A 22,780-nucleotide genomic window follows, 5' to 3' on the forward strand; every position below is an offset into this window, starting at 1 on the left:
AATTTCTTTCTCTCTCCCTCTCTCTCTCTCGCTCTCTCTCTCACTCTCTAAACACATATATATATGTGTGTGTGTATACATACATATATATATATATATATACACACACATATATATATTTTTTTCTTTCTTTTTCTATTTCTTTCTTTTTCTACTCATCTCCCATTCTTTCTCTCTCTCTCTCTCTCTTTTTTTCTTTCTTTTTCTCTCTATCTCTCTCTCTCTCTCTCTCTCTCTCTCTCTCTCTCTCTCTCTCTCTCTCTCTCTCTCATTTTCCTTTTCTATCTTTCTTCATCTTTAACCCTCATCCTTTTCATACTCGCAATGAATTTCTTCGATCGATCTTTCGAAAATTTTTCATTTCGAACGAAACGAACGAAAACTATTAGCCACTACGAAAAGGTCAGAGGTTTGTCTTTCTTTCTTTCTTCCTTTCTTTTTTCTTTTTATTTTCTTTTCTTATTTTCTCTTTCTCTCTCTCTCTCTCTCTCTCTCCTCGAGAGAGAGGACACGAAAAAATTCGTAAAGAATTAATCGTAAAGAATAAATTAATTTTCTTCTCACTTTTCTTTCTCTTACATCAATATCCCAATTTTTCTTTCTTTCTTTTTTTTTTCTCTTTTTAATATTTTGTCGTGGTCGTGGTTGTTATTGTTGTTGTTGAATATTTCGTTAAGATTGAACGAATAGTCGCGACAAAGAAAAAGAAATGACAAAGCTGGGTCAAGAAAAAAAAAACAAAAAGAAAGAAATGCGTCAAGAAAGAAATCATAAAACATAAAGACACAGGGGTTTGTCACACAATGTAAAACTATAATAAATATTTTTAACGCACGTGTAAACGACGGACGAACATTGCCGAGATCGAGAACTAAAAGTTAAACTAAAATTTTTTTAGATTCGTGACAGCGTCCTTCGTCGTCCGCGTAATTTATCTCTCTTTCTCTTTCTCTCTCTCCCTCTCTCTCTCTCTCTCTCTCTCCCTCTATCTATGTCTATCTATTTCTATCGATATTTAAAACGATGATATAATATTTTTTCTCTCTTTCGAACACGAGTAAGAGAGAGGAGGAGAGAGAGAAAGAGAAAGAGAGAGAGAGAGAAAGTAAAAAAATATAAGGAAAAGTAAAAAGAAAAAACAAGAAAATAAAAGAGAAAAATACAATGTAAAAAATATTAACACACGTATATACATACGTGTATGCGTGTGTGTGTATTTGTTAAGAATAAAGAACGAAGACGCTATCACAAGTCTCATTGCAATTTTTTTTAAATATCGCGCTTAAACGTATCTTGATTGATTAAAAAGTTCTTCTTTTTTTCTTTTATCCTTTTTCTTTTTTATTTTTTCGTTGGGGAGATGGGGCGGGGTGGGTTGAAGGGGAAGGGGTAGAAAAGTATGTCGTTGGATTGATACGAAGCAAAAAATTTCGAACGTGGGAAGAAAATAGGTGCGTCTTTGTCGGTTTATAACAGCGAAACGAAAGAAAGAAAAGAAGAATTAAAAGAAAAAAGAGGAAAAGAAAAGAAAGAGAGAATAAAAAAATAGAACGTTGTGTAACGAATACAAAGGTTCAGTGTTCAATCGCAGCGAAATAAATATGGTGAGGTCGACATTCCACGTGCAATTATTTTTCTTTTTCTTTTTCCTTTTTCTCGGATCAATTATCAATTTTATTTATTAATGTGTTGTTTTTTTCCATTTCTCGTGTTTTAATATTTTTCTTTTTTTTTTCTTTTTTTTTTCAATATCTTATTCATCGTCGCTGGGTTGCATTTTTATTAAAATTCGATTTGACCTTGAAAAGAAGAATAGGGGAAAAGAAGAAAAGAAGAATAAGAAGAATAAGAAGAGTAAGAAGAAGAGTAAGAAGAAGATTAAGAATGAGAATAAGAAGAAGAATAAATAGAAGAAGAAGAAGAAGAAGAAGAAGAAGCAGAAGAAGAAGAAAAAGAAGAAGAAGAAAGAACGAATCTTACTGGTGCGTTTGTCTATCCGTTTGGTTGGTATCATCGTCCAAATAATATGGACATAACGAATTAGGATCTAGCAAATTTATCTAACAAATATATCTGATTAGAAAGAAAATATTACCTTAATAATACGAACGAAATATTTCCGAAACTATTTTTCCTTTACTCGTTTCATTTTCGTCGGTATATTTTTATTTATTTGTTATTATTTAATATATTATCTTCCGTGTAGAGATTCGTCGTCGATGATGATTATCTTCGAGGAGGACGAAGTTCCGAAATAATCCGGAAAGAGAGGGAAAAACAATATATACATACATATTAAATATATATGTGTGAGTATATGGGTGTGTATATCATGCGAGCGTCCTAACTATCGTACTCTGAAATTTGTTGAATCGTCCTTGATTCTTATAATGAATTTGATGATAAAGAATTTAAACGACAATCGAACGTCGAATAAGTTCGACGATGAAGGACGAAAAGAAATAGCAACGACAAATATCATATGTACATAAAAAATCTCCTTCGTGATAGTCCTTGAAAAATGAAATTAATGCATCGGATTAGAGCTTTTTCGATGGCCTTGAAAATGTGCTAGTAATTATGAAAGTGGACTGATAACAACAACGGTTATCACAAAGCAAGGCGATTTAGTATAACGTTCGATTAAAAAAGAAAAAGAAAAAAAGATAGAAACAAAAGAAAGTCACCTTGAAATATCTTCTACCCTTCAAATATTTTTCTATAAAATTTTGTCAATATCGTTAAAAAAATTACAGAAAATATTTCAAGTGAAACAAAAATTTTTATCCCTTCCATAACGTAAATACATATTTAGTGATTTACATACGTTTGCGTTTAATAAAAAATATTTTTCCATTTGCACAATAAAATATTTTCTCAATGTACTCATTGTTATTCATCTAAATCTTTTGTACAATTATTTTTATCGACGAATATATCGTGTGAAGATATGTGTTTCGTCTCTTTTTCTTCTTTTTTTTTTTTTTTTTTCATAGATACTTCATAAAAAAATTACTCATAATGAAGAATATTCCATCAGTTTTATTACAACAACAACAAAAAAATGAAAAAAATGAAAAGGGAGATAAGTTATAAAGCAACGATATTCACCACTTACATTTTGTGATTATAATCACGTTAACTTAATTTAGAACAATACTAGATATTTCTTCTTTTTCTTCTTCTTCTTCTTCTTCTTCTTCTTCTTCTTCTTCTTCCTCTTCCTTTTCTTCATGTTCTTCTTCTCCTTCTTCTTTTTCTTCCTCAATAAAGATACTTTTATCTTTTTCTGACCTTTTGAAACTGTACGGAAATATTCATGCAAAGTTAACGAAACGTAATGTCTTTAATAGATTCGTTGTATGTTTATGTTCCTTTATATTTTTATTTTTCCTTTGTAAACACTCGGTTATTCGCACGGAGTAAAAATTATTGTAAAAAAAAAAAGATAAACTAGACGAAGTGATATACGAATATTCACAAAAATTATTAAACAGTATATTTTTAAATCTCTCTCTCTCTCTCTCTCTCTCTCTCTCTCCCTCTCTCTCTCTCTCTCTCTCTCTCTCTCTCTCTATCGATCAAACTTTTTCTAAATTATTAAAATATAAATAATTGCAATATAAAATAAATCGTAAAATCAATTTTTCTGATTATATCTTTTTTTCTTTTTAACATAGTCCACTTTAGTCATAACTACCAGCACATATGTATGTATGTGTCTATATATATATGTGTGTGTATATACACATATATATACATAGATATATATACAATAACGATATCTAACGATCAACTAAAATGTCGACAATTCTCTCGACGTACAGAAAAACAAAGAATAAGAGAAAGAAAAAATTAAGAAAAATTAAAAGAAAGAAAGAGCCCTTAAAACGGCTCTCTCGAAAAAATAAAACTTCTACGTTCTTTGTTTTATCTAAATATTTGAGGAGATTCGATGAGTTTGGGCGGAAACGAAGAGTGTGGGGAGATTATTGGAATGGTCGAAATAAAAACAATAAGAAAGAAAAAAGAAACAAAGAAATAAAAGGAATAACGAAGAATGTTTTGTAAGTATGTATGTATATGGCTCGATGATCGGAGAACTCGTACAATTTTTCTTACCTTTTTGCTTAGGGTTGTTTTACGAGTAACGGTCACGGTAAAGCTCACAGTAAAGTCACTCTTACGTAGTCTCTCTCTCTCTCTCTCTCTCTCTCTCTCTCTCTCTCTCTCTTTCTCTCTTTCTCACTCCTTCTCATTCTTCTATCACGAAGAATCCTCCCCTTTTCGTACCAGTCGGTACGTATGTGCCAGTAATATAGAAGGGAGAAAAACAGAAAGAGAGAGAGAGAGAGAGAGAGACGTACATACGTAACAGTACAGAATGACATGTACACACGTACGCGTATACATCAAAAATGGCGAACCGGTTTCCATGTTAGAAAGAGAAACCTGTGTGTTTTGTTTGTTGTGTGTCTACGTAAGGGAAAGACAGCTCGAAAGAGATAGCGAAGGAAACGGAAGGGATGCGAGAGAAGGATAGAAAGAGAAAGAGAAAGAGAAGGAAAAGGACACAGAGAAAGGGAAACAGAAAGAGAAAGAGAGACAGAGAGAAAGGACTCGCGTGTATACGCGTTTTATGTAGCTCACGTATCTATTTACAAAGGTGTGAACGTGTATATGTTTGTGTTTGCTCAAGTATTTACATAAATACATATATTTAACGTATGCACGATTACGTCAGAATGAGTCAGCCTACGGAATTGTTTTCTTTTAGGGTTTAGGATTTTAATTTGTATATATATAATATATATATATATATATATATATATATATATATATATATATATAATATATAATACGAGTGTGCGTACATAAAAATTATTTTCTTCTGCCTTTTTATTTTTTTAGAAAATTTCTATTTTATTTCCTTTCCTTTTCTTCCTTTCTTCCTTTTTTTTTCTTTTCTCAATGAATTTTATCGATCAAATATTAACGATAATTTTAAGATGAAACGATGTTATTTTCTAGTTATTAATACGTATATACTTATTTCCCATTCTTTACGAGCAAACTACTTGCGCTATTTGAAATATGCAGGTATACGTATATATCCACTACTATATGTTTTATACGAAGATATTATAGAAGCTTTTGATCAATATATCATATTTATTCTTCAAAACGTGCTCGCGAATTGAATAGATTTTTTTCGCAAGATATACTATCCGTAAAATATTCATATACACGAGATCCTGTATTCGTTAAAACAATTACCCACACGGAATTACAAAACGTACATTATATATTTTTTTTTATAGATATGTAATATATATACATATATACATATATATATGTATGTATGTATATGTACATATATACACATTTGATACAAACGTTTATTTCCATATATATATATTCTACGTTTTCCAATATATTTATTAGAATGCGCCTATCAAATATACGCATATGTTAAATCCCACAGTATCATATATATATATATATATATATATATATATATATATATATGTATGTATGTATGTATATATATACATCATATATATATATATATACTTACATATATATATATATACATACATATATAATATATTCGTTTTATATGGATATATTCATAAATACGATTTATTCGTTTCTCAAAGATATCCAAGTGAATGTTCGCTCGTATAGTCGAAAAATAATCCAACTTTTAATCTCTTGATACCATTTCATCGGATTTCGTGCAACAAATACGAAACGAGACAAAAAAAAAAGAAAAAGCGAAAAAAAGAAAAAAGAAAATAAAGAAAAAGAAAAAACGAACGAACGAACAAACAAACAAATAAATAAACAAACACACAAACAAGCAAACAAACAAACGAGCAAACGAAAAAGGAAGAAAATAGGTACAAATTATTAACGAGTTATTCTTTCTTTCTCTGCTATCACGTTTTTTTGTTACCAGGAAGATTAACAGAAAGTTACAGTTGACGACGATGTGTTCAAACGGACTATACTCGATACAATTATTGTTTCTACTATTTCGTATTCGCGATAATGTTTACAACAACGAGTAACGTTACCGTCTGAACGAAAGAAACGAAAGAGAGAAAAAGAGAAAGAGATAATGAAGGAATAAGAGAGACAGAGAGAGAAAGAAAGAGATAGAGAGAGAGAGAGAGAGAATATTGCGTCTTATCACGAAGCATTCCATTCCAGTGTCACCTTTCCTTTATCAACGATCTAAACCGAAGTTTAATTCGACCCGTATGGCAATAAGTATACTTGAAGGAGTTCGTTTGCACTTACGATCAGGAACGTATTAACATTTTTCTTTCCTTTTCCTTTTCCCTTTTCTTTTCTTTTCTTTTCTTTTTTATTCCTCTCTATCTCTATCTTTATCTTTTTTTGATCTCTTCGTCCTCAAAAATAACATATATCAAAAAATTGAATAATCGCTAATCGATTAAAATTTTTTATCTCCTCTATATTTTTATCTCCTTGTTCTTTCGAAACAATTCGTCGTTTGCATTAAAGATAATAGACGCATTAAAAATTTTTTTCTTTCTTCAAAACGATCTCTTTATCTACGAAAATAATATAACGTGTAATGAAAAATTATATAATTGCTTTGAAATAAAACGTTTCCTCGGTATTCTTTTTATTCTCTTTTTATTTATTTATTTATTTATTTTTTATTTTTAACATCTCCCATACCGTTCCTTTTATTTTTCGATAATCCACCGTTCGCATTTGCGATTAGGAACGTATCAACGTTTTTTCTAAACAAAAACTCCGCTCTCTTTTTTTTTTTCATTTTGTTGCTTGTAAAAATAATACAAGATCGTGTGTGTGTTTTTTGCTTGCGATAGAATTTTCTCTCTCTCTCTCTCTCTCTCTCTCTTTATTTTTCTTTTATTTTTCTTAAACTATCGTTTGCACTTGCAATCAGGGACGTATCAATGCTAAACAAATTCTCTGTATGTTTCAAAAATATGATAAAGAAATTAACACACCTACCCATACACATACACACACACACACGTTCGTTTGCAATAGAATATTTTTTACTTCTTTCCCTCTTTTGTAAAGTATATTTTTTTCTTTTCTTTTTTTTCTTTTTTTTTCGTAAAATAAAAACGACAGACAAAATGGGAATTAATTGTAGGACAAGAACTGGCCCGTGACAATGAAAGATATTTCCCCAAGTATGTTCCAGAACGTTTAGTTGAGGCTCTCGGTAACCTCGCAAAGGAACATTCCGATGAAACAGCTGTGATACTAAAGGTGTTCATCGATATGACATCTGCACCCTCGATTCCCCTCCTCCCCTCTCCCCCTTTCGTCGGCCTCCGACCAACCGTATCCACCACCACCACCATTTACCGTGCTTCGTTTTGACCTAAATTGCGTTTCCCTTCCTACGGTATACCAAAATGCGCGTATACGGATTCCCCATCCCTTTTTCTCTTTCTCTTTCTCTTTCTTTGTCTCTCTCTCTCTCTTTTTCTCACTCTATTCTGTCTCTTTCTCTCTCTTTCTCTCTGTCTCTCTGTCTTTCTCTTTTTCTCTTTCTCTCTCTTTCCTTTTTCTCTTTCTCTTTTTCTCTCTCTCTCTGTTCTTCTGTTCCTTTCTTTTTCTTCTTCTCCTATCGCGAACGGCAATTAAATCGAAAAAATTAAATTGTAAATTGAACATCGACTGCCATCAAAGGAATTGACTAGGAACGATTGTAAAATTGATAGAATTCAATTATTAATTGAACATCGATGAGTGCTTGCTTTGAAAAAAGTATTGAAGAAAAGTTAAATATCGTTGATTATTTTCTTTACGAGTCAAAGTCATTCCGAAAGAAAAAAGAAGAGAAAAAGAAAATTGGTAATTTTAGAGACATTACGTTGAAAGATTCGATCGAGTATTCCCTAAGTGTTGAAGATAAATATTGGCTTTTATATGTGTGTGTGTGTGTGTGTGTGTGTAGAAATGCAAAGAAATATTTATTACAGACAAATTAAAGATATAACAATGTGACTATATTCAAACTATAATAAATATTATATATATATATAAAATTTATTTTATTATTTAAACAGGATCATTTCGTTATAATATCTTATCTCTCTATATTAAAAAAAAAAGTAAAAAAACAAAACAAAAAATTTATCAACTTATTTGTATGAGCAAAATAATCGACATCGAACTATTCTACTGAATGTACAATATATTCTAAAATTATTGATTAGTCAAATTTAATAATCATCCTTCGCCATTTATCCTATAGCTATGTAACAAATACTAGAAATAGATTTTTTTGTTTATATATATATATACACACACACACACATGTATATATATACAAAGAAACATCTCTTTTGTTAATCGAATAATAAATCATGTTTATTTAATATTAACGAAGGAACGATCGTAAAAAGACGAAACGAAACGACGAGTATACAATTAATGAAGAACTCGAACGAAAGAGATACACCCTTTCGCTACGAATGGTCTGTCTGCCCGTTTGGACGAACACTCTGGCAACGCCATGAAATAAACACTGGTAACCATGGATTCTGTTTGTCTTCGCGATACACAATGTAACTCGACTTCACACCGAACGCTACTATATATTTTCTACAGGTTCTTCTAACAATGAGCCCTTGTAACGCAGCTTTTAGAAAAAAAATTTTCTATAAAATTTGTCAGTTCAACAGAAACGCAAAAGGAAAAAAGAAACAGTAACAAAATTCTTTCTAAAGCGAACAAAACTTTTATTGGAAACCCTTCGAAGAGAAAAAAATATATAAAAAAAGAAGAAGTAAAGAAAGAAGAAACAAGAAAAAGGAAAATGCGAGAAAACGATCATTTTCCAAATTCATTCTCTCTCTCTCTCTCTCTCTCTTGCACACCTCGTTGTCCTGAAAATGTATATCAACAACGATGAAGAAAAAATATATAAAAAAAAATAATAATAAAGAAACGAATAAAACGACGAAGGAAAAGAAAAAGAAAAAAAAAAGAGAAATAAAAGAATAAAGACAAGCTGGCACTATGGGGACTTCGCTGGCCAAAGACACCCTTGAAGTAGGGAGGTGGACCGTTGACAATTACTTAGAAACCTTCTGAATTCTTTGAAAGTCTCTCTATTTTTTTCTTTCGTTCTCTTTCTCTCTCTCTCTCTCTCTCTCTCTCTCTCTACACACACATATATATCTACATATGTCTCATTCGTTCTTTCTTTTTCTACCTTTCGCTCCCACCGATCGAGCCACCTCGCGACAGATGATGTGGGTACCACGAGGGGTGCTGACGTCATTCCGAGTATAACCGTAAGCACTTACCACCTAACTCTCTCTCTCTCTCTCTCTCTCTCTCTCCCTCTCTCTCTCTCTCTCTCCCTCTCTGTCCCTCTGTCTGTCTGTTTCTCTGTCTCTCTCTCTCTCTCTCTCTCTCTCTCTCTTTCTCTCCCCCTCTGTCTATCTCTCAACCTATTCTCTGTCTTCTTTTCACTCTTGTCCTAGACTCCTCGAAAAGCAGGTAAATTTTTTACATCAGAATCCGTTAGTATGCTTGCTTTCGTAAGTGGATCATCCTTTTCTACTTCTAATCTTTCACGTGGCGATATGTACATGTTCGATAAAAAAAAAAAAGAAAGAAAAAATAAATAAAAAGAGAGAAGGAGGAAAAAAAAAAGAAAGAGAAAAGAAAAAGAAACGGAAAGAAAAAAAAAAAAGGAAAAAAGAAAGCAAGCAAGTCCTAGAATATTCTGACATCTGATTTCCAATATCTGATATCCAATAACCGATATATTAAGTTTCTAAACAGGAAGCTATACGCAGGCAGAGAGAAAGAGAGAAAAAGAGTGAGAGAAAGAGAGAGCGAGAGAGAGAGAAAGAAAGAGAGAATAATTCGTTCGATAAGATTCCAGCTTTCATATTACATATTTATATCGTGTATTAATAATAATCCTTGTAATGCATGACGATAGTGTTACCTGCCTTAAAAAAAAAAAAAAAAAAAAAAAAAAGAGAGAAAAAAAAGTAAAATAAATGAAATATTTCCTGCCAAGTTCGTCGATACTGATATAAGATCTTTCAATAAGTGTCTGACGAATATCGTTTCTCTTTTCTCCTTCTTCTTTTCGAATAATAAATAATTTTTTCACTCAAATTTTTTAATGACAATCGATTGAAATGTTTGATTAATGAAAAAAAGAAAAAAAAAGAAAATTGCAGGATCTTTCATAAAAAGAAATAAAAAAATCATCAAACTTCCGGATATATATATATATATATATATATATATATATATATATGCCTTTAACAAACGAGATATTCGACTAGGCTTAATTAATTTGTGATCAACCTGTATATGAAATGACAATAACGATCGAACGGCCAGCATAAACATTTTTTTTTACACGATACGAAATAATGATGTCAATTGACCACCAAGGATCATGGACTCTGTATTATATTTCTTTTTCGACCATATGTCAAATGTCAAATTTACGCCAACAATCCGTAAACCATCGAAGAGCTTCGAAAAACGAAATTCGATCGGTCATCGATGAAATTGAACCGCAATTATGCGAAAAATGTCATCGAAAATATAACGAAAAAAAAAAAAAAAAAACAAGAAAAAAAGATTAAAAAGAAAGAGGAAAAAAAAGAAAATTAGTCGTATCGCGAAAAACAAGGGAAAAAATTGCTATGATCGCCCGTTTGACCGATATTGTGTTTCACGTATAATAACTGTAATCGATCCTATTATACGACACGATAATATGATTTCTTTCTTCCATTTCTTTTTTCTTTTTCTTCAAATTGTTTAAATCGAAATGATTTATTTAAAAAGAAAGAGCTTTCGTTAACACTCATTTAAAGACTCTATTCTAAATCGTACGTAGTTTCTACCTCGGAATTCGAATCAAGTGCACGGACAATTGTATTTAACCATGGAAATACTCGTTAAAGATGAGGGAAAAAACCGCACACAGAAACACCCACGCAGACGCACGCACACACGATTTTTATCTATATTGTTAAAACTAGTAAAGAAACAACTATGATCGAGTCTCGATTAACGACGAATTATCATTTTGCGCGAGATAATTTCAATGGAGATCCTAAAAACAAGGAAAACACACGATCCTGTTCCTCTCTATATACACACACGAACGAATATATGTACACACGCTCTTTCTCTCTCTCTCTCTATATATATATATATACATATGTGGTGTGTATCTCTCTTTCTCTTTCTCACGTGTCCTCTGACCCACTTCGACGATCTATAATCAGCGTAAACGCAATTAAATGGGAGAACGACGACGACGACGACGACGACGACGATGACAACGACGACAACGACGACGATGGTGCTGGTGAGATAGTTACGGTGGTGGTGATGGTAGTGGTGGTGGTGGTGGTGGTGGTGGTGGTGATGGCAGAGACGGGTGGTAGCGGTGATACGCGCGAACGATGGTCATTACTAGATGAATTTCACCAGGAACGAGAAACACGTAACAGAGGTATGTAATTTACAAAAGTGCATCGTCAAACTACGTCGATTGATACGCTTGCAATACAACTCTTTCCCCTCTCCCATCCCATCCACCCCGTCAAAACTCCATCTCCTATAAAAACTAATTATTCTCGTTATATACGAGTATGTGTATATTCACGTGTGTTCGTGTTCGTGTCCTTGTGTGGACGCGTGTTTTTGTATCTGTGTACGTGTACGTACATGTCTATATTATACACATATAAAAAATATATATATATACATATATATATGTGTATAGATAGGGATGAAAATATATTTGTCGTTGAATTTTACAAAACGTTTGTTTCTATATTGCTTTAGGCGAAACTATTATATTACGGAACGTTATCGAACGCGAATCAAGCGAGATCCGAAAGTTTTCCTTCCTTTTTTTTTGTTTTATATTTTGTTTTCGTTTTCGGGATAACAGATAGAAGAGGTGGGGGTTGTAGAATGGGGGAATTACCTTTCGCAGGATATTCCGACGAACGCCGAGTTGGAAATTTTGTAATTTTTCTGCTCTCTCTCTCTCTCTCCCTCTCTCTCTCTCTCTCTCTCTCTTTGTCTTTATCTACATATATCTATCTCTTTTTCTCGCACGGATATCCATCCTACCCCAACACCCTTTACCCCACGTTCTCTTTAAACGAAACAACACGCGGGAACGAGCGAACAAGAAAACAATGGCGAATTCTAATCTCAAGGGCACTGTATCGAACCCTTTCTTCTCTTCTTCTTCTTCTTCTACTCCTTCTTCTCCTTCTTCCTCTTCCTCTACTTCTTTAACTCCTACTACTTCTTCTTCTCCTTCTCCTTTTCCTTCTTCTTCTTCTCCTCTCTTGGCTTTGTCTACTTTTGGGTCGACCCTTTACTACTGTCACCTTTTCTTCGATCCCCCTACGACTCATCCTGCTACCCTTTATACGGCCCTTAGACAATTCTCTTCTACGAGAGACTCGAACTAAATGTAGGATAGTTACCACATCCCTTCTTATACCGTATCTCTCTATCTCTCTCTCTCTCTCTCCTTGTCTATCTATCGTTCTCTCATACTTACACACACACATACACACACACATATACTTAGTCTATTTCTCGTTACGACATTGACTTTATATATAACGAAATCATAGGACAAATAAAAATATGGAAGGTCGAGGGTCATAAGGAAAACGTTTACACGCAACACGAACGAGAAGTACTATACATTATACTTGTTCTCAGTTCTCTCTCGATAAACTCCCCGAACGAAAACGATAATAAAACACCGGGAGTCGCCGAACACGTTCGATAAAAAGAACTCTCTCACGCGTAAGAGAAACTAAAGTGGAAAGAAGGAAAAAGAGGAAAAAGAGAAGGAGGAGGAGAATCAGAAGGAGATCATGCTTCTGCGGAGGAAGGAAACGAAATGAGAATTAAACGAGACGTTGATGTGACCGAGCGGTTCGTCAAGTACAAATGAGTAAGAACGAACGAGAAGTAAATAAATAAGATACGAAAAACTGTGTGTGCGTGAGTATAAGAGAAAAAGAAAAAAAGAGAGAGAGAGACAGAGAGAAACAGAGAGAGAATTAGAAACAAACAAACAGACGGAGAGACGGATGAGAAGGAGAAAAAAGAGAGAGAGAGAGGAAATCTCCGTGAACTACTATAGTAAGAAGACAACAACACGAGAGACAGAGAAAGAGAGACAGACAGACAGCTGTCTATCTATCTCTCTCTCTCTCTCTCTCTCTCTCTTTCTTTCTTTCCCTCTTTCTCTCTCTCTCTCTCTCTCTCTCTCTCTCTCTCTCTATCTCGATACGTATACGTCGGCCAGTAAAGTGAGTAGAGGAAGTCGCGCAAGGCAGATAAGGAGGACGGCTAGAGGACGGTCGTCAAGGTGGTGCGCTTTGCACGAGGGAAAAGAGCGGGGTGGGGGGTGACGACAGCGTGCTGGCGGCATGGCCAACATGGCGTCTCTAACGAAAACCTTCGAGGTCGCGTCTGCGCTATTACGATAATACCGCGTGACCGCGATCAATAACTCTACGCGGTGTTGTGCCGGGGCAAAGGATGTTGAATTCGAAAAGTGTTATTCCGCGCGTCTATCTCTGAATGATATGGAAGGGAACGCCTCTCCACGTGGTATCCACGTGTGCGCTTCCGCCGCGTCTCTCCGCGCACGTACACCTCCTCCACGCGCAACCTCTAACCCCTCGAACCACCCCCATTTAACCCTGGTTGCATGCAACCACGAGCAAAGTGCAAAACCACCTACGAATTTTAATCTCTCAGGTCTCAGGTCGAACGATTATTTTGTTCTGCTATATATTGCAGAAGGAAAAAAGAAAGATTGTTTAGGAGTAGTCGTCGTAGTCGCATCGTAGTTAAGGGTTTGTTAAAACTGGTCTACTGTACTGGCAAAGGTAAACGTTGATGTATCAACGTATAGATCGATCGGAATGAATCTCGCGTTTGCCGCGATCAACTTCTGATTCTGACGTTTCCTTCGACAAGATATCCTTGATTTGTCTAAGAGTCTAAGAGAACTCTTGTTTTAGCACCCAGCGATGTGATTTCCAGCCACGATGGAGAACGATGAATATCGTTGCAGATTACGTAGCGTTGGACACTAAGAAACCATTTCGATGGTTTAAGATCTTTTTTTTTTTTTTGAGTGCGTGCTTCCTTTTTCGTTCGTTCTTTTCTTTTTCGTCGTTTTCGTTCTCTTTTTTATCTATCTTTTATTGTTTGTTCTTGTTTCGCTTTTTTCGTCTAAAAGTCGTGCGAGATGGACGCTCGAGCATGGAGCACATAGGTCGATAGTTCGTTTGACGTTCAAACTCTTACGAAGGGCGAATAACCGTATCGTGGATAAAGAAAGAACCAAGAAAAAAAAGAGAAAAGAAAAGAAAACAGACATCGAGAAGTCGCGATAAAGCGAAACCTTGCACGTGTCGGTAGTCGCGAGGTAGTCGCGATAAAGAGAAATCCGAGACGCGACGCTAAAGAAGAACAAGAGACAAGGTGGGACGATGAAGTTCGGGATATTCCGTGTGAAGACTAACCTGCTAGACGCAAGGCCGACATTCTTTGAAACTCCGGCTCCTGCAGCCACTTCCACATACGTCGAAACGTTTCCCGGCCGCTCTTGAGCTTCGACCAGGGCTTTGGATTACGTAGGAGATCACTGAGCGTTCCCTGACTACGGCAGAGTACCCTCTGGGCGAATATCGCCTGGGGTATGCTGTACCTCTTGAGCTCGGCGCTGATCCTCTGTGCCAATTCCTTCGTGTTGATCTCCTCGACCTCGCCAGCACCGTGGCCGGCCGAGGAGACCGTCTTCATGACGACCGACGTGTGTTGCACGTGCTGAGTGTGCGATATAGTCTGTTGCGCCAACGATTGCTGCTGCTGCTGTTGCTGCTGCTGCTGCTGTTGTTGCTGCTGCTGCTGCTGCTGTTGCTGCTGCTGCTGTTGTTGTTGCTGCTGTTGTTGCTGTTGTTGCTGCTGAAGCTGCGTCTGTATGGGCGGGGGCGAGGCCGCCGGCACCGAGTGCGCGGGCGGGGAATGATGCGAAGGCGCGAAAGTGGCGGTCGCCGAGACGGCCGGCGGCGAAGACGGGCTAAGTGCGGCGGGACTCTGTTGTAGCCTCGGTAGGAAAGCCGGATCATAGTGCGGACTCGCGGACTTGTGCGGCGAATTCAGGGCGCTTTGACTGTAAGCGCTCTGTGGCGAGAGAGGACTCGGCTGTAGGCCCGCACCGGGCGAGGGATAATTGTGCGGTGGCGACATTCCCATCGAGGGTAGCTTATCGTACGCGTACGGCGAGCCGCCCATACCAAGGCCGATGTTACCGAGGCCGTTGTTCTGCATCACGGCGAAGCTACCGGTTACCCCGCCGGTCGTGTGACCGTACACAAACTTGTCGCTCATCGTCGAGATCGGCGGTAACGGCTGCAACGGCGTCAGCGTCGCGTACGAGGAGCCCGGGCTGAAGCCAGGCGGCGACATTCTTTCGGTAACCGACGTCAACGTTTGATAAGTCGGCTCCGGTTGCATCGCCCTGAAGTCCGTCGCGTCGATCATGCTCGCGACCGAGACGCTTATCCCCGACGTCGGCGTTAGCTTGCCCGGACTGAGGAGCTCCGAGTCGTCGGCGTCGTCGCGCGAGTCCACGTCCACGTCCTGAGGTGGCACGATCACCGACAGGGACTCCCTCGCGCTGCTCTGTCTACCACCACCACCGGCACCACCACCACCGCCGCCGACGGCGCCGCCGCCACCACCGCCGCCACCGCCGACGCCGCCGCCACCGTCACCGCCACCACCGATGGCACCTCCACCGCTGCTGGTACTGCTGGTGCTGCTGGTGCTGCTGCTGCTGCTGCTACCGCCGCCGCCGCCGCCGGTACTACCACTACCGCCTCCACCACCACCTCCACTACCACCACCACCGACGACACTACCACCACCACCACTACCACTACCACCGCCACCACTACTACTACCACCACTACCGCCGCCACCACCACCACCACCAGCACCAACAGCACCACCAACACCGGCACCGTTTCCGTTACCACCGCCTCCGCTACCGATCGTCGGCCCTTCCTGAGACGACGAGAGATCTTCCGCGGCAACGAGATCTCGTTCCTCCTTAACGCCGAGCGCGCCAGCAGCGAGCAATTCGAGCGGTAGGCTCGCGCACGCGATGTCGGGACTTTGAGAAGCCGACGATGACATACCCTCGATACTACCACCTCCACCGTTGCTACCGCCGCTTCTACCACCTCCAATTTCGTTAACCTCGTGGTGTTGCTGATGGTGGTGATGATGATGATGGTGGTGATGTTGCTGCTGCTGTTGCTGCTGCTGCTGTTGCTGTTGCTGCTGTTGCTGCTGCTGCTGCTGCTGCTGCTGCTGCTGCTGATGGTGGTGATGGTGATGATGGTGCTGGTGATGATGATGGTGGTGGTGTCTACCCCCACCAAGCACGCTTCCCCTACTACCTTCTCCTCCTCCTCTTCCTCCACCAGCCCCACAATTTCCATTCGAGCCACCCCCACTGCCGCTGCGGCCATGCGTAGAGACCGCCGCCGGGGAATCGACCGAGTCCAGTAATTGCTCGCTATGCGATTGATGATCGGCTATGTCCCCTATACCTTCCATTTACGCACATCTAGTTCGGGTAGGCGCGCACTCGCTCGCTGTCGTGACTGGACACACACCGCGTGCACACTACGTAACCGGGATTTTTCGAATTCACCGCGCACCCTTCTTCCTTCGCACTTTTCTCCACCCCTTCTCCTCCTTCTCCTTCTCCTTGTCTCTCACAGTTACTTGTCCGCGCGAGTAAACGAGCAAACGAGCAACCAAGGATACAAGTACGCACGCACCGATCAAAAAAGTTCTCTTCTTTCGTTAAACTCGAAAGGCGCCTCGTCACCGATCTTCTCGTCGTCACTGATCAGCACCCTGGCAACTGGCACCTTGGAAACCTTTCAAGGCTCCCGCTCTCGCCTCTAACACCTTCGTGAATCTCGAACGAAGCTCGAACGTCGCGCCACCGTTTACGACAAGATTGATTCTGATATACAACGAGGACGGCGCTGTCGATGTTCCCGGTGATGCTTCTGTCGACGCTCCGCCACGACGGATCGGCATAGAGATCCGGTGGTACCACAACGGCGGCGTCCACCGTGCGCCCATGACATACGCGGAGCGATTGAGAACGCGCGGACGCTTAGCCGGCCGAGAGAGAGAGTGTGAATACGGTACGCTCTCTAGTAGTAGCGGCAACGGCTACGTCTACGGAACCTCCTAAACGAAAGAACGACGAAGAGAGCGACGAGGAAAGAAAGAGAGAGCGAGGTGGCTCGGTCGCAAACTCTCTCTCTATCTCTCTTTCTCTGTCTCTCTCTCTTTCTCTCTCTCTCTCTCTCTCTCTCTCTCTCTCTCTCTATCTCTCTCTCTATCTCTCTCTCTCTCTCTTTCTCTCTCTATCTCTGTCTCTTTCACTTTCGAGACAGCGGTGCCCACCGGTACCCCGTCTGGGCCCTTCCGCTCCGCCCCTTTCCTCCGGCGGGACGACCAGCGACACAACCACCACCACCACCGCCACCACTACCACCTGGTCTATTCTACCACCACTGTTCTCGAGTTTAACGACGGCGTTACCCGCGCGTGCCGTGCCGTTCCGTTCCGTTCCTCCTGGTCCAGGTGTGAGTCTATACTCTCTCTGTCTCTCTCTCCCTCCCTCTCTGTCTGTCTCTCTCTCTCTCTCTCTCCGTCTCTTTAACCCTCTCTTCCTGTCCTCTTCCTTCCTTCCTTCTCTCTTTCTCTTTAAACACGGTCTCTCTCCATAGGGGAAAATCAAAAACGACGGAGAGTCACCACCACCACCTCTACTACTACCACCACCACCACCACTTTTCGAGCGCCCTCCTTTTCGTACTTGCGCACTTTCGTATACTGGGAATAGTCCCTTCCTCCACGCGTCCAAGACTTTCACCCCATCGACACGTATGGTATCCACGTGAAAACTACCCCTTCCGTCCAAAAGCACACACCACTTTGTCGGACGCGCTCTCACTCTTCGAAATATCTATGTGTATATATATATATTTATATATATATATATATATATATATGTATATATATAATCAGCCGCGTTACGCGAAAGACCGTCCGTTTTAAAAATGTTCTTTCCAGCTAATAAAGAAGACACGAAAAGTATATATATATATATATATATTCTTGTTTGTTGTGTGTATGCGCGTGTGTCTGACCGTGTGTTATCGTGCGTGCCGTGTGTGTGTGTGTGTGTGTGTGACGATTTAAAGAAAAGAAAAAAAAATAGACGACAAGAGATAACTCTCAATGTGAACGAAGAAAAATCCCACAAATTTTACTCTTTCCCTTCAGCCGTACCGAGGACGGTCCTGTATTATTAACCCGAAGTCAGCCGTTTAGTGAAAAATCGACGATCGTACGTGAGAACGGTCGATCCGATCTTCGAAAACGAATTCATTTTAACGTTTAACGTTTAACGCTTCTCCTTTCTATCTATTTATTTATTTATTTAATTTAATTTTATTTTTATTTTTATTTTTAACGGCGGAGATAATGATACAGAAGAAGCACCGAACAACGCGTTGCGTCCCTGCAAAGTGTGACGTTTCCAATCAACCCCACCAGTCTTCTCTCTCTCTCTCTCTTTCTCTCTCCCTCTGTCTCTCTATCTCTCTGTCTCTGTCCAGCTCATCCACTGCTACCACCCACTACCAACCACCACCACCACCACCACCAGCACCATCAGCACCGCCACCACCACTTCTACTACTACTACTATTACTACTACTACTGTTACTACTACCACATCAATGACGATACTACCGGGAACGTTATTCTCGTTTCGTAGACACACGAACACCATCAACGCATAACACGAACGATTACGAGGCACACAACGTAGCCAACGTCGTCGTCGTCGCCGTCACCGCTGTCGTCGTCGTCGTCGTCGTCGTGGTCGTCGTCGTCGTCGTCGTCGTCGTGGTCGTGGTCGTGGTCGTGGTCGTGGTCGTCGTTGTCGTCGTCGTCGTCGTCGTCGTCGTCGTCGTCGTCGTCGCCGCCGTCGTCGCCGTCGACGCTGGCGTCGGTTACCGCGGCTGCCACCACCACTGACCGGCACCACTAGCGTCAGTCAGCTTTCTATCGATTTTCCGATACCTCGTGACCAACGTTGCTCGATGTGCCCGATACTTCGAGCATAAACATCGACTGGCGTCACCTGTCCTCTCTCTCTCTCTTTCTCTCTTTCTCTCTGTCTTTCACTCTCCCTCTCTTTTCTGTCTTTCTCTTTCTATCTCTATGTCTTCCTCATCGACCACGACTAATAACTGAAAATCGGACCATCGATGCTCGTTTCTTCGATATTGACCATCCGATCGACACTGATCTTCTTTCTTCTATTTCTCTCTCTCTCTCTCTCTCTATCTGTGTTTCTTTCTCTCTCCGTATCTCTCACTCTCACTCTCTCTCTCTCTCTCTCCTTCTTTCTCCTTCTTCCTTTTTTTTTCTTAATCGATCCCTCGGTACAGCAAATCGATCAAAATATTTATTCGCATCAATTTATTTTTTCCTTCTTCTCTTCTCTCTCTTCCCTCCCTTTCTCTCTCTCTTTCACGATATTCCCGAATCTCGTAGGAATGTCAAGAGTTGATCACGAAATAGTTAATAGTCGAAGAAATGTTAACGCGAAACGATCCCGATCGATGATGTATCAGTTTCTTTAGTCTCTCACAGGAGTAGGAAACACGCGCACGTCGCGGTCGTCGCAATGTCCGAAGAATCGATCACCGTTCCGGACACGTCAATCGGCTGATCAATAACGACCAACCAACACGAGTTCTCGTCCACCATCTTTAAAAGCCATCATCATCCCTTGGTTGCGTCTGCTCTCTCTTCCCTTTCTCTCTCCTCTCTCTCTCTCTCTCTCTCCCTCTATCCTCCGTCTCTTTCTCTCTCTTTTTTTGCTTTCTGTAATCCCTCTCTTGAATGTTTAACGCGAGAATCACGATGATGACGCCATAAACGAACGTAACTTACTGTCCATATTATCTCTATCTCACTCTCTCTCTCTCTCTTTCTCTCTCTCTCCGTCTCTATCTCTATCTATCTATCCGTCTATCCTCTTTCTTTACTTCTATCTCACGTAGGAATCCTAACACGTACACAGATACATAACACAGAGAGAAACTCTTTAAACGTTTCGAAGCCGTTTATCGAACTCGGTCCACTTCGATCGTCCTTCGAGCACCGAAATCGAAGAGAGTCGCGGGATCAAAAGGTCGATTCTCTGGAATCCCTGGCAGCGTAACGCGCATCTCCCTGCGCTGTATGTGACGGGGTTGCCCCGACCGGGGTGGGGGCCACGGGGGGAGAGTGAGTGAGTGAGTGAGTGAGTGAGCGAGTGAGCGAGCAAGCGAGCGAGTGAGTAAGAGAGAGAAAGATGGAGAGAGAGAGAGATAGAGAGAGGGAGAGAGAGAGAGAGAGAGAGGGAGGGAGAGAGAGAGAGAGAGAAAGAGGGAAAGAGAGACAGAGAGAGAGAGAGAGAGAGAGAGAGAGAGAGTGAACAGCTTTCCAAGATGTCGCTCGGTCGCTCGCTCGCTCGCGCGCTCGCGTGCCTTCGCACTTTCTCAGACAAACTACCACCACAGTATTATCACGATTTTCATTGCCGATCGATCTTTACTTCCTTGACGACGATATATCGGATTGGAACGTACAAACGTATAGAACGTATTATACATACATAACGTAGGTTGTTAAGTACGTACTACGTATATATTATATATACATACGTACATACGTACGTGACCTGATAGAGAGAATACATACATACGTATATACGTATGTATGTACGTTGGCCTCGATGAAAAGAAGCAAGTTAGGTGCTGAATAGTCTCTCTTTCTCTCTCTCTCTCTCTCTCTCTCTCTCTCTCTTTCTCTTTCGCTTTGTCTATCTCTTTCTTTCATTCGAGAGTCGATACGGAAATCAATGAACACCCTTCGCTATACCAATAGGTGTCAGAGTCTATCCCTCTCTTCCTTGGATTCTCAATTTTGACAAAAACCTTTTTTTCTATATCTGCAATTTTTTGTGTTAATATCTTTCTTCTTTATCTCTCTCTCCTTCTCTCTCTTTTTCTCTTTACTTCTTCATCTCTTCTCAGCTTGCTTCGAATATGAATTCGATCGAGAAATTTTTCTTCCTCGAATTTCCTCTTCTCTCTCTTTCTCTGTCTATATATATATATATATATATATATATATATATATATATATATATATATATCGTATCTATGATTTTCTTTCTCGTTAACCCTCTTTATCTGTTCGAATGAGCTTACGGCTAGAACGTTAAAAGAAAAACTCACGTCGACAAAAGTCACGCAGCAGCTCCGGCAAGCTATCGTCGACAACTTTCTGCACCTTCCGATTTTCTTTCTCTTTCCCCTATCTATCTATCCATCCATCCATCCATCCATCCATCTATCTATCTATCTATCTATCTACCTCTCCCTCTCCTCTCTCTCTCTCTCTCTCTCTCTCTCTCTCTTTTCTTCCTCTAAAGTTCTGTTCTCTCGTACTCTTCGCCGTCTCAAGCGAATTCACGCGCACGCGTACGCACGCTTATAAACGCTACACGTTCGCACACAGCTTCGTATCGTTATGTCTGTCTGTTTCTATCTCTTTCTCTGTCTGTCGGTCTCTCTCAGTCTCCTTCACCCTTCTAAGCGCTACCCTCTCATTCCCCATCTTCCAACCACCCCACGACGTTGTCACAGAAAACCAGAGCCTTCTCTCTTCCTTTTTCTCTCTTTCTCTCTCTCTCAAGGGAAAGAGAGATGGAGAAAAAGTTTCAAAGCGCAATAGTAACGCCGACGTAACAAGAGAAGAAAAGGAAGGAAAAGGAAAAAAAAAGGAAAAGGCAGAAAGAGCGAGAAGGGATTGTTTGTAGGGACTAGAAGAAAAAGACAAAAAAAAAAGAAAGAAAAATATATAATAAAATCTTCTGATATAATCGATTTTTATATTTTAAGTACGTACGTGTAAAAAAGAAAAAGAAGAAAGAAAGAAAGAAAGAAAGAAACGAAGAACGGACAGAAAGAAAAATCAAGAAAGTAAAAAAAATAAGTAAAGAAATAAATATATAAGAAGAAGAAATTCGCTAAATAAGTCTAAGAAAAAAATAAAGAGAGAAGAAATAAGAAGAATCAAATCTCTTCTTTTCTCTTCATGAAGTATATGAAGACGAAGAAGAAGACGAAGAAGAAAAGAAGAAGAGACGATCGAAGAAAAAATTGATGACGTGAACGTGCGGACGACAAAGAAAGGGAGAACTCTCTCTCTCTCTCTCTCTCTCTTTTTCCCTCCCTTCCTCCCTCTTACTCTCCACCTATTCGTCTCTCCTCCTCTTCGAGAAAACGAGCCTCGCGACGGAGTTGCGCAAATCGCAAATGCGACTACTACTATACGGAGGGACGTAAGGGAGTTCGGTGAAACGGGGAGTATGTTTAGGAGGGCGAGAAAGTATATATATATATCTGTATATATCTGTATATATATATATATATATATATATATATATATATATATATATGAGTAAATGTGTATACGTGTGTGCAAAAACAGAGAAGAGAGGGGAGAAGTAGAGAGAGAGAGAGAGAGAGAGAGAGAGAAAGAGAGGGTG

At 39.7% G+C, this 22,780-nt stretch overlaps 1 protein-coding gene across 5 annotated transcripts in view; it reads right to left on the bottom strand.

The window, feature by feature from the left end:
• LOC127069655 (one cut domain family member 2-like) overlaps positions 1 to 20,737 on the bottom strand; it is a 117,093-nt gene extending 96,356 nt beyond the window's left edge. Inside the window, exons 1-2 of one of the 5 annotated variants that reach the window (XM_051006878.1) lie at positions 18,721 to 20,733; positions 14,592 to 18,130 (exon numbers count right to left, since the gene is read on the bottom strand). In XM_051006878.1, the coding sequence (XP_050862835.1) occupies positions 14,592 to 16,695 (2,104 nt within the window). In that variant the 5' untranslated portion in view covers positions 16,696 to 18,130; positions 18,721 to 20,733. Of the gene's footprint in view, positions 1 to 294; positions 3,304 to 14,591 lie in introns of those variants that run through there. The other 4 variants (XM_051006883.1, XM_051006879.1, XM_051006880.1 and 1 more) reach the window with 4 other exon arrangements.
• Between the last annotated feature and the right edge of the window lie 2,043 nt (positions 20,738 to 22,780).

Source organism: Vespula vulgaris, chromosome 16, assembly GCF_905475345.1.
Source record: "Vespula vulgaris chromosome 16, iyVesVulg1.1, whole genome shotgun sequence".
In the NCBI taxonomy this organism is placed as follows: Eukaryota; Metazoa; Arthropoda; class Insecta; order Hymenoptera; family Vespidae; genus Vespula; species Vespula vulgaris.